Source organism: Hippocampus bargibanti, linkage group LG19 (genome assembly GCF_051943395.1).
Source record: "Hippocampus bargibanti isolate YZ-2025 linkage group LG19, ASM5194339v1, whole genome shotgun sequence".
Classification (NCBI taxonomy): domain Eukaryota; kingdom Metazoa; phylum Chordata; class Actinopteri; order Syngnathiformes; family Syngnathidae; genus Hippocampus; species Hippocampus bargibanti.
The window spans coordinates 8,178,862-8,191,442 of record NC_142752.1 but is presented as its reverse complement, the minus strand read 5'-3'; the positions used below and the strand labels follow the sequence as shown (position 1 = coordinate 8,191,442).

The following is a 12,581-nucleotide window of genomic DNA, read 5'->3' as shown; positions in this document are numbered from 1 at the left end:
TGAATCCCGGAATTTGGGTGATAATGACAAAAACCCTGAGAGTAGAGTGGACAATTTTTCCACGTCTGGCAGTGAAAGACTTTTTTAATAAACAATGGGAAATGAATAAAACAAAATTGGGATAAGATGCACAGTAAATCCTTTACCTCTCTCAAAAAGCGAAAGTGCTATAGCGATTTATGTGTAGATGATGTTGCCTTTTTAGTTAGTCGTCTTTAATTCTAATTCCTTTCTATTACGTTCACGTTCGCATCTAATCGCTCTCATTTCTTCAAGGTCATCCAACAAACACGGTCGGTAGTTAATCAGTTGTGATTCATGGCTAAGCTTCAATTCAGGACAGCCTCTAAAGTAGAATAATTTGTAAGCAGAGCAACATGATGGAAAAATACTAATTCCTGAAATTATTAAAGGACAACCGACGTTACTTTTTTGTTTTTTGACTGACATCAGAAAAACGTTTTATCGCATCTAAAATACCCAAAACACGCAGTCTATTTTTATTCAAATGCAAAACACCAATAAAAATGACTTAAAGTGTCCAAAATCTGCAAAAAATTGAGCTGCGAATTGGGCATTTTCAGAAAGTCCCGCCCCCAGTTTGTGATGTCACGCCAAGACGTCTTGCATTGCTGGAGAATAAAGACAATGGCTTCAGATTCGGATAATATGCTTTCTTGTTACACATCCAGTTATGAATATGATTCAAATAGTTCTGAAGATATAGATCTGAAGATTTCAGATAAACAGTACAGCAAAATACATTGCCGTGATGAAGGACTGCTACAATGTGTCTTCTTGTCGGTCAGGGGCGGGGTCCTTTCATGACGTAACGTGAGGACTCGTCACCAACTCAAAAACAAGACTTCCTGAATGTTCAGCGCGAGTCTTAAAACGTAAAATATCGCTACATGCGATGGAATCTTAAAATCGTAAAATACAATCGTAAAATATACTCAGTAGAAGTCATTTGAAGCCATTTTACAAATTATGGACACAACTTGTCCGGAGACGTCGGTTGTCCTTTAAGACACACACAAAAAAAGAAACAAAGACGTGAGCACATAGTCTTACGGTAAGTATGTGAAACGCTAATGATCCAGAGAAGGTAGAAGAATTATGTGTTGTGCAGGTCCAATCAAAGCCTGCGGTGGCGATCATTGCGAGGGGAGACATCCACATGTATTGTCAGCCTTTCGTGGAAAACAATAAATGATAAATGAATGCTGTTTTCTTTTCGCATCAGCTTATGCGATGGGGCAAAGGGTGGTGGACGTGGGGCTGTGCAACGACGCATTAATTTCTAAAAAAAATTTCAGTCCCGGTGGCAAATACAGGTACGGCGGCTTCTGCGGGCATTCACACAGGTAATGCAATATAGATGAGTGTTAGAAGGGTCAGGGACAATCACGACAAATCTTATCATGGACGTTGTCTCCGAACATTAAAATGAGACGCTCGTCCCTTACAGCGAGGACTGGTGGGGAAGAGATCCCTGCTGGGGTTGTCAACTCATCTTAAAATATGCAGCAAAGCTGGCTTGACTTCGTACATCAAATCACTGGAAAAATCCCCACGACACCTTATAGCTCCGAATGGACCCTGCTCCCTCCACACCCTCTGCACCCTCCCCACCACTTTTTCCATCTACTCCCCTCAGGTAGGCGCTACCGATAAATGCGTACCAAAGCCAGCAGACATTTAAACAGATTCTTCCCCCTAGCCATTAACTCTCTAAACAATAAACCAAATATAATTGTATAGTTTCTCTTTGCAATTTTGCACAACCCTGTGGAAGCTCTGTACTCCCTTGAACCATTGTTTGCTTGATACTTTGCACATTGTCTCACAGTTGTACCTGAGAGATACCAGTTACATCAAGGAATTCGATTAGATTAGCCTTTATTAGTGTACTCTATACTTTTGCCATGTCTTTTCTATGATGTGTGTTCTACCGGAGACAGATTCCTTGTGTGTACTACATGTTTGGCCAATGAAGATGATTCTGATTCTGATGATGGGCACTTCATTGTAAAGTTTTGAAATTTCTGCACCGGACAACATGTATTGCTTTAAAATTTTAACAATACCCAACTTCTACTTTAAAAATGTGAACAACACCGTGACTCTGGAAGGCCTAAGTAAGTACTGATATCCTCGAGGGCTTCAGGCGTAGAGAGTCTGCGACCAAATTCCTGATGGTATTTAATACAGAGAAGAGTTTCGGAGCCTCTTCCATCATGTTGACAGTTGGGAATAATGAGCACCCTACAATCAATGAATATAACCAAGGGAAGGCTCACATCCACCACAAGTCCTAATAAACACCAGCGGGTGTAGTGCCGCTTAAACAGCGACGCTCATTCCCGGCGCCAATAGGAAATTCAATTTGTTCCGTAAGCTGGGGGATAAAAAAGCAATTATTCACAGTCTCCCTATTTTCACGATCTGTTTCTTTAAGATAACCCAACCACCCCCCGCCCCACGACACGCTTTAACCACAAGCCCGCAGATTAGTGCTGCACGTTGCTGTTCGCAGCAGCGGCCCATCAGAGTCCAATAGATCAGGTTTACTAAAAGGGCTGCCAATCACTTTGAGTGATGGTGTTGACACCGTCGTGCGTGTGGGACTCGGGTAAAAAGCCACTCGATAATGGCTTGATGGCTCTGTGTCACTTCGGAAGGGACGGAAAAGTGAGTGCATGTCAAAAGAGCACTTCTTTGACGCCAATTATACCCTATGGCTACCCACCCAATGCTGGTGGGATGTGCCGTCATGGGAGACCACTGAGCCAAAAAGGTACCAATTTCCAGGCCACTTGGGGGTGGGGGGAACAAAAGTACTAGCAAGCACTGGGGTTCATTCGCATGTTCTGTTTGGTGAGCAGAGTGAATGGTGGCTCATGTTTTAGTCATGACCTTGTTTCCTTGAACAGGAAATGCATCTGTAGATTGAGTGACATTGTGGCGTAATTGGCACCCCTGAAAGAAACCATGACATAAACTTGAAAAAAAGGGTGAGCATAGTATGGATAAGCCTGACAAAGTTATTCATCTGAGAAGGACAGCTGACAACATCAGCATCAAAACAGACCTATGCCTGTCGACAAAACTTTGGGTGCAGTCTTGCGTGAAGGGGGTTCACCATAGCATTTCATATAAATCCATTCTACACGGGGGGGGGGGGGGGGGGGGGGGAAGTAGAGCTGTCTTTGCTTTGTTCAAAAAGTTTTCTTTGTAAAACAAGACAGGGGTGGTGTTTCAATGACAAATACAAAGAGTGCTGGGCACAAGGCCAAGGTCAAGCTTCTTTTATGAGCCAACCTTCAAATGAAGCACAACCATGTCTGACTGTCAATTCTATCGCAGACAACATCATCACTTTGACTTTGAAGACATGACCGAGCTTGTTCAATCAACTAATTGCAACCTGAACAAATAACCTGAACCCCGTATGCCTTCGAAATGGCCCATTTTTTAAATGGCTTGTCAGAAAAAATAAATTAAAAAAAATCACAATCATAAAAGCGTCCCCATTTAGTGTTTCTCACCTGACCATGGCAGTGATTACTGACCACATCCTCCAATTATTAATTCCGTTCAAATTGTATCCAGCCTCTGAGAAAAGTTCTGCTGAGTCATTTTATCTGCCCAATAAACCATTTACATTCTTGAAGAATGGTCGCTAACACAAAATAATCTCAGCTTCCACATTGCTCATGAGCAATTGATATTAACAAGAATGCGTGCAGAGTGAGTACAGCTATCTTTGTTGAGATAACCAGTTGGTGTATTTATGACTGCAATCTGTACATTGAAGAAATTACATTTTAACTCATTGACTGCTATTCTTCGGGAATTGAAAATGTGATGTGGCCATTTGTTTGGATTTTGGTTTTTCTTGGGGTGGTGGTTGCCAATAAAGCGCTGGATAGACCTCTGGCAATTTTTTTTCCCTCTCACAAAGGGGCAGCTTATGCCTTTTGAACAGCCGCCCCTATTTGCACCTCCTATTACTCCAGACCCATATAACTTTGCAATTAACCTCTTTTATTATGGTGAAATACGAAATCATTTTTTGGCCCGCAAAAGCAAATCAAACTTGTGAAATACCATGATGGTTGCTTAAATCCTAACCAAAGTTTCATATTTTTGTATGTAAACCACAATAACAATCATAATTCAGATTCGAAAAGTAGTTATTCATTAATTTGTTGTGCGCTCTATATGTAATATGTGGAGGGAATTAAACATTCTAATGGCTTCCCCAAATTCATAACGGCCCACGAGAGGAAACTAGAACTACAATGTGTCCAGCGGCAAAAAATGACTGACACCCCTGGTCTCAGGTTTCTTACGCTGCATTGAATGTTTATGTAGCCCTAAAACTCAATATTCTGTAGATCCTGGAATTTGAATGAAAATGACAAAAACTCTGGCAGTGGAGTGGGTACATTTTTGCACGTCTGGCAGTGAATTATTTAAAAACTCTTTTTTTTTTTGTTCTTTCCTCCCTTCCTTTCTTCCATCTATCCATACATATTACATCCCGTTCTTTGCCTTCAACCTTTCATACATATCAATTTTGTTTCCTTACCTTCCATCATTCCTCCGGTTAGGTTAATTTAAAACATGTCTTCCTGCTTGCGGCCTATTCCATATCCAAACGATAGGTTTCTTTTGCATACAAATCTGGTGTAAAAATAAATACATTACCAAAAGTTGCTTGTGATCAACCACAAGTGGAGGAGGCGGAGGTGGCAGAGATGCCGCTTTGGCCTCATCCTCCGTCCTCTCAGACGATGCTTTCAGCTGCTCTGGTAGGCTCCTCTTGGATTTCTTTTCCTCTGTATCCCCTGTTAAATGACATCAAAGCTTTCTTGATGGGAATCAACATCGTGTAATATTCGCACATACAACCCAAAGAGTTCAAAATTCTGTAGTTAAATGGAAGCTTTTACGAGAGCAAATGATGGTCCACTATTTAGCAATAGGGACTATCTTCTCAAATAAGCCCAAGCTTTGGATCAAGGGATGTGTGGACTTCAAAGGGGGCCAACACCGACATCGTGTGATGGCAAAACCACCCTGTTTAACTTTTGGCACGGTCTTAGGCTGGATTTTTCACTCCAGATCCAAGTGCACATAACTTTTTAATGCATATATTCTCAACATAGTAATGATTCTAATTGTATTTAGGAATACATGAAACCAAGATATCATTTCAAATGCAGATTTCTGATATTGACGGGGATGCACAATTAGCAGCATGGTGAATTATCCAATCCGTGTGTTTTGGCTGCACTCGCATTGGCATCTGCCTGACAGCTCTAGGCTTTTTTAAACTTAATTGGAACAGGCTTGATTCCCATCTGAACATATCTGATTCCATTATGTTTTCCCTTTATTGACAAGGAAGTATATTCCAATTTGAGAGTGGGGAAAAATGTTTTTGTATCAATTGAACCACATACAGTTTAAATCCACCCTTAATTAAGAAACACATTGTCGGCCTCAGTGTTTTCAATCTGAATTTGTACCTTCTTTGTCCTGATCTTCCTGCACAAATTTCCAAGAATGCTCCTGATTTAACTCCCCCTTGTCAATGGTGGTGTCCTCCCCCTTGGACGCTATTTCGACCGCTATGTTCAGAGGAGTCCTTTCTTCATCGGCTTTGCTGTTTTCCTCCAGGCACTGGTCCAGACTATCCATCGAATCGTTCCCATTCACTTGTGCTATGTGGAGAGACTCCGTATGCTGAGCGTCAGAACAATCAGATTGTTCAATTGGAGGCTTTGGATCGGTTTGGCTGCGGCCGTCTGCTTGGGGAAGGGAATCATTGCCAATGCAATGCGGATGAGGTGGTTTTTCCAACTCTTGTACAGCCTCGATGGGGCCAACCGGGGGTTCGTTAGAGCTCTCTTCCTCCATGGAGGAGACATGAGGCAGGTGGCCATTCGTCCGGGGTCCCGGGGTGTCGCATGAGGACTCCTCCTCCAACATCAGGCAAGAGTCGCTGGGCTCCGCCGCTTCCATTTCAGCCTCTGCGTGCTCCTCTACTTTGTGTTCATCCCCGCCCTTTTTGTGGTGCTTATGCCGACGGATGATGCCCCGCACCCAAACTGGCCGTCGGCGGAGCTTCTTCTTGATATAATCTGAGACAAAACAATTAAAAACAAACAACTATTTCAATTACTCTTAAAGTAGATGTATTGTGGAATTTTTCTTTTGGCAAATTACTACAGTTTCCATTAATTTGAATAAAATGTCTTGGGCGAGAATAACGCTGTGGATCCCAACATACTATGGGTATACTGTACTATACGCATGTGACTGGTTTAGGCACATTTCCTCATATACAAAGTGAGTGTGCTCTTTCCACTCGTCTCTATGTGGCCCCCTGTGGAAAAATTGAAGCAATCTCTGCAAAACGTATTTTTGTTTAACCCTCTGAACATCCGATGGTTAATTTAAAAGGAAATTGATTTTCTCATTACTGGGACTAGATAAAGGGCAGAATTTACATATGGATCGTCGTGAGGATGCGACACTGACAAACACGGGAACTGCCAAAACATTGGCAAGTAGGAAATACAATACAATACAATACACAGTATAGCGCTTTACCAACAAAGACGGACGAGAGTGACATGTCGGCAAATTGGACATTTGTGAGGGCAGCGCTGTCAGGTTTGAGAAGGAAATAAAGGGGGGTGAGGAAGAGGTTAACTGGAAGAAGCCCTTTTGAGTTTGGTGGAGAAAGGATTTCGGGTGAAATTTTATTTTAAGTTATTTGTTTGAATTGTATGGTTCATGCCAGGTCGTAAAATATATCAGCCGATTTCGGAGCTTTCACGTCGTACGGCAGGCTTAACGCCCGTTATAACTTCTTTTTTTGCATTGATATGCTAAATAGACCGCGGTGGACTTACTCCATCAAGTCCAAGCCATTATAAATCTGTCAAGGGCCAGTGGAATAGCATAAATCAGACAAAAGATCCTTTGTATAATTAATAATATATGCCCCATTGTGATTCTCGATGGACACTAAATGGTCAGGGATGCATTAGCCTGTTAAACAGTGGAGTACGTTCCCGACTTTTGTTTGGATTATAAGAAATCTGAAATGGAAAATGGCTGTTTTTTTTCCTATTTATCGTGAAGGTTCGGTCAGGTTCAACCAAATGGGAGTTTGCATATCCAGAAATAAAATTAGCTGCTGTTAACAGAATCTGCATTTTCCCTTCCGTGCTGCCCAGATGTCTTATTTACACAAAGAGAAAGAATACCCCCATGGGAGGGTGGCTTGCGCAGGCTTAGCTATCACCATCAAAGATGTGTAGTAAGCACCCAGGGGATGTAAAAAGGTGAGACAGAGTAGCAGCAAGTGACTCGTCATAGGCAGCTAGTAAATGATGCATAAAAATTGTCAGAGCACATGAAGAGTCTAGCACAGTGGGGGAGGGTGAAGACAGAGACTCTTGGTCTTAGTACCAAAGCTCTTTTGTAGTAATAATTAAAGCTGTCGTTACATTTGCTGGGTTGTGCCAAATGTTGTGTTGGTGTGCGCCAGTTAAAGTGAACACTCAAAATGGGCAAATGAAATTTCATATTAGGATCCAGAGTGCAGTTTGCAGCAATTATTAAGTCGATAAATCATTGCGGTGCCGCCAACATGAACGCAGCTCGGGAAAGAAAGCCTTTGGGTGCAATTATGTATTGGTTGTCTCTGACTGACTGATTTCTTTACTTAATTATTTCATCGAATGATTGCTTCAGTGATTTAGAACATGAGATTATGTAGAAGCTGAAGGGAGTGTCACAAGTAGAATTTAAATTAAACATGAGTGCCTGTAGGGGTGTCACAAGGATTTTATTTATTTATTTAGTTAGTTAGTTAGTTAGTTATTCATTCATTCATTTATTATCTTGGAATTTTTAATCAGCATCTTCTCCCATTGTCCAATGATGAAAACAACAATGTTTCCGCAATGAAGCACTTTGCAGTAGGTTGTTGCAAGACTATTTTCCAAGTTATGTTTGTCCAAATGTGCCCAGAGATAGACTTGCAACCAGTACATAGAATCCCCACAATGACAACAGATGTAGAGTTGCTGATCAAGAGCAACTTCCAAAGATGCTTTTTTTATTCAGTAGAGATCAAGACCTGGCCTTCGATTCGACACGACGCCTCTTCAAACTTGAGACAGGGTTACTATAAATGTCCCCTGACAGGAGTGGGTCAACATATCATGTCCAATTCTCAACGGGTAAAAGACCACAGACTCTTCACTTAACACTTACGACACTGGCGGTCCAAAAATATTTCCATGACCTTCAGTTGTTTTGGTTCCGTCACTTTAGAAAGGCCACAAAACCAACCCTCCCTCAAGTTGATCCAGGAAAAACTCTTGATTGCATCGTAATGGTGGCATGGTACAATTTAAAATTTCAGCACAAATGCCTGCAACCACACAACCTGGGAAATCAGCCAATCTGCTTGCACGATTCCCTCCGACACACCTCTCCAAACCTGAACAGATGCCCTCCTGTTTACACAGCGTGGCTTTCAACGCAACCGTGTGTTTCCATGGCAATCATACAACATTTTCCCTTCGCTCCCGAGAGGGCTTCACTCTGTAATTCTCCATGAATTCACATTTAGGACACGGGGGCGAACACTGGCGTGCATTCATGCCAGGGGAATAAATTATACTGTAGCATTTTGGGGTCAAGGGAAAACAAATGCTTGCGGGTGTTTTTTGGGGGGCGTTTGACTAGTGTAATTTAATTATCATACGAAGTTGTGGCACATATTTGAATTAAGATTCCCAACGGTAGGAAAATGCTTCTTCTGAGGTACCTCAGCAGAACGCCAAACTAACTCTCAACGTGTCTGTATTTGTTCTATACGGTCATGTTTTTGTGAAGAGAGAATTCAATACACAGAAAAGGTTTTTCAAAGTCCCAAAGAAGGAATGAAACATTTTGATGAACTGTAAAATTCCTTTTTGAGTTTTATACATAGTATTTGCAAATTTTCAAAAAGCTGCGGGTATGGCGTTTCAGTCATCTATGAATGCCCTTGAAATCCTTTGATGGTAAGAATTAGCTTGCACTTTTGATGGATGGCTATACCTAATTGAAGGAGGAGCAGTGGCCTACATAATTGCAACAGTGCCAAGAATGAACCCTAAAGCCCACCAGAGAAACGACAAAAATGATATTGTCGAGAGTAGAGTTGTCCGACAAGAAAGCTTCTGAAGCCGTGACAGTGACTCATGGACTGCAGGGTCATAAAACGCCAAGATGGCCATTTGTCAAGTGAGGTGGCATGTTCCGTTGACACTTAATGAAACGTCCCGATCAATAAATGATACCATCCTTGGCTGCTGGAAATGAAGGCGATCAGTCAATTTGCTCAACTGTTCTGCCGCTGCCGCTGACTGGAGGTTTTCTTGGTTTTACTTTCACTTTGTCTCTCGAATAATGATGATGAAAAAATATTTTTTTTCCAATCACTTGCATAAGAACATCAAGGCGAGAGAGAACAGAACTTGGCAAGAGTTCTGCCTCGGGGAGATCGGCCGAACTTGAATGCCCTTTCCTCGAGTTGTTTAGCCACTACCGGTGCATCACACTATAATGCAACAGGAGCAGCAGACACTATTTAATAAATGTCAACCTGTCCTGAATGACTATGGGGTGATAAAAGGTATTGTTTTCCCCCCACTAAGACATGAACTTTGTATATGTTCTCAGCAGTACATTTTTTACTGTGGCTTTGTCACCAAATGGACCAAATGGGAACTTTCTTATTCTGATAACCACACAACCCAAACTTACTGTCATATTTTTTTCCCACAGGCACAAGCATACTCGCAAAACTGATCTAAGTCTTCAAGACTTTTATTACTATGGTGGCAACATCAAGTCAAAACACACGCGAATCACAAAAATAAAGCTGACTTTTGAGCAATTGATTGCGACTCTCAGTCAACACCTTGCAAAAAAAAGAGGACTGATCCTTTCATATAGGGAAAACATTTCCTCGACTTCATCACAAATTTGCTTGGTTAATCACAACTGTGATTTCTACAGCAACCAGTCAAGCCCTTCAAAAAGGAAAGATCTGCCTCAAGGCAAGACTAAAGATAAAACAAAAGACCGAATTAGCGTGATGAGGTTCCAAAACAAACAAAAAAAAAGGTTGATGTGCATGTGAAGCATTTTAAGGCTTTCACATGAATTTGTCATATTGGTACGAAAAGAGCACGGGGGTCATCAATGTCCGGTGTACCACAGTTACAATGGTCTGATGAATAACAATGAACTGCACGAGGAACCACTGGAAAAAGCTAATGAATTGCTAAGCTGCCCTTGACTATAACGACATGTCTTAATGAGTCGTTAGCTGCAAAGAAAGGCAGTTATATGCGAGATGAAATGCTCCTCGGCGCGGCATTTAATGGCAGTGTCCGCGATTAGTGTGGATAAGTGAGATTCTTCCAGTAATTTAAAGTAATTAAAAACAGTTGGTGCACATTTTAAACCCTCACGGAAGGGTGGGGGGTTAATGCAAGTCATGTACTATTGCTTTACGGGTGGTGCGGCCAATCAGCTAGTATGGTCAAATAACTAATATATGGTCGATTTTATTGTTTATCCAATTGTTATGGGTGAGAAAATGTGCAGTGTGAAATAAATTTCAGCTTTAAACACACCCATAAACCATGGGACCACAACCCTAATAGAAATATAAAAATGTTCACAGCACTGATATTTGCATAATTGCTACAAAAGTGCAGTTAAAAATGTGAACCTCTGAATTACAAGGCTAGTGATAAGCCCAACACTTTAGCACAAAGCGATAACGTACACATTGTTCCTAGATGTTCTTTTCAGTAGACCTTCTTTGGCTAGCATTTCAAGTACGGCGTGCTGTACACTAACTGGGACGAAGCTCTGCCACAAAGAGCAAAAACATTCAATAAAAATCACGAGTTGCTGTCATGCATACAGTGATTCAAATACAAAAACCTCCACTTTTTCGATTAGCTGTGTTGGTGGCCTAATTAAATCTGAAAAGCACAGAACACAAGTGAACTAATCACGTGTTACGCCATTATGTTTGTGCAAATGTTTCTTGTCAATTATAACACAACATAACCAGACTCCATTACCCTGCTGGTAGCATTGCAAAGAGCTCATTTTTACTCAAAGGCACTAATCAAAATATGTCAAACATAATGTTTAAAAATCAGTGACTAAATATATGGAACTCCATCAGCAAACATATTCAGAATGCTAGTTAGTTGCCTGTACAGCATTGATCAGCCAATCCTGCAGCAGAAATGTTTATTATTACATTACATGTACATCAAATAAATTGACATGGTTAATTAACGCATTCACTGCCATCCACAAATTTATTCGGGAATTAAAAATATGACAGAGCGCCATTCCCGAATTGTGTTTTTTCTTGTTTGGGTGCCGATAAAGTGGTGGCTATGGCTTTTGGCAATGTTTTCCCCTTCCAAAAGGGGGCAGCATTTAACTTTTTCTGTTACCCCATTGTTCCAGCTTCAGCTGTTGTTAAAGTGCTATATTTAACCAATATGTATGTAATGCATTGTATTTTGGACAGCCACCCTCATTTCAAGCTCATATAAATCCACACGCATGTAATTTAAGAATTAACTCTTTTTTTTCTGATGAAAGAAGAGTCTAAGGTTCCTTACGCTGCATTGAATGTGTATGTAGTCCTAAACCTCAATATGTTGTGGGTCCTGGAATTTGAGTGACAATGAGTAAAAACCCTGGCACTGGAGTGGACACATTTTTGCACGTCTGGCAGTGAATGAGTTAACGAGTTTTGGAGTAACCCTCAAACACCCGGTGGGTGCACACAGCGTCAAAACACGGGTGCGGTATGGAATACGAAAAGACAAACAAAGCACTAAACAGCAATGTTATGTGCAGTCTAATACAATGAAAAGAAATGAGGATTTATATTCATTTGGTTTGGCACTGCAATCATCCAAAAGGCATTTGTGCTCACCAAATGGCAGTTATGCTTGGGTGCCTCTCCCCTGAAGTGCCAGATTGCCTTTGAGAAGACATTTTTTTCACACAGAAAAGCCTATTCTAATATCGGACGATCACATTGCAATCTCAACCCGAAGACGGCTTCTTTGTGGCTTGCTGTTCCGTGTTCTAATTTTAGCCCCCCCGAGGAAGAAAAAGGGTTCCATTTGTCACCTGACGTCGAGAGAAGGCAACGTTAATAATGGAAACAAGCTGCCAAAATGAGTTTCCTGCATACACTGATTGAGTGAGCTTGAAGCGACGTGGAGCTAACTGCCTGAGGGAGTTGGTGGGATGACTGTAAAGCCACCTCGCGCGACTGATGACGGCTACAATTAAAAGACATGCGGTACACTAATGAGTGAGGTCATCTAAAGGACAACTGACGTCTCTGGACAAGTTGTGTCCATAATTTGTAAAATGGCTTTAAATGACTTCTACTGAGCATATTTTACAAAGATTCCACCGCATATAGCTATATTTTATGTTTTAAG

The 12,581-nt window shown here is 41.3% G+C and overlaps 1 protein-coding gene across 2 annotated transcripts in view; it reads right to left on the bottom strand.

The window, feature by feature from the left end:
• atad2b (ATPase family AAA domain containing 2B) overlaps window positions 1-12,581 on the bottom strand; it is a 36,219-nt gene that overhangs the window by 6,443 nt on the left and 17,195 nt on the right. Inside the window, exons 25-26 of one of the 2 annotated variants that reach the window (XM_089021465.1) lie at window positions 5,541-6,155; window positions 4,717-4,856 (exon numbers count right to left, since the gene is read on the bottom strand). In XM_089021465.1, the coding sequence (XP_088877591.1) occupies window positions 4,717-4,856; window positions 5,541-6,155 (755 nt within the window). Of the gene's footprint in view, window positions 1-4,716; window positions 4,857-5,540; window positions 6,156-12,581 lie in introns of those variants that run through there. The other variant, XM_089021466.1, reaches the window with a different exon arrangement.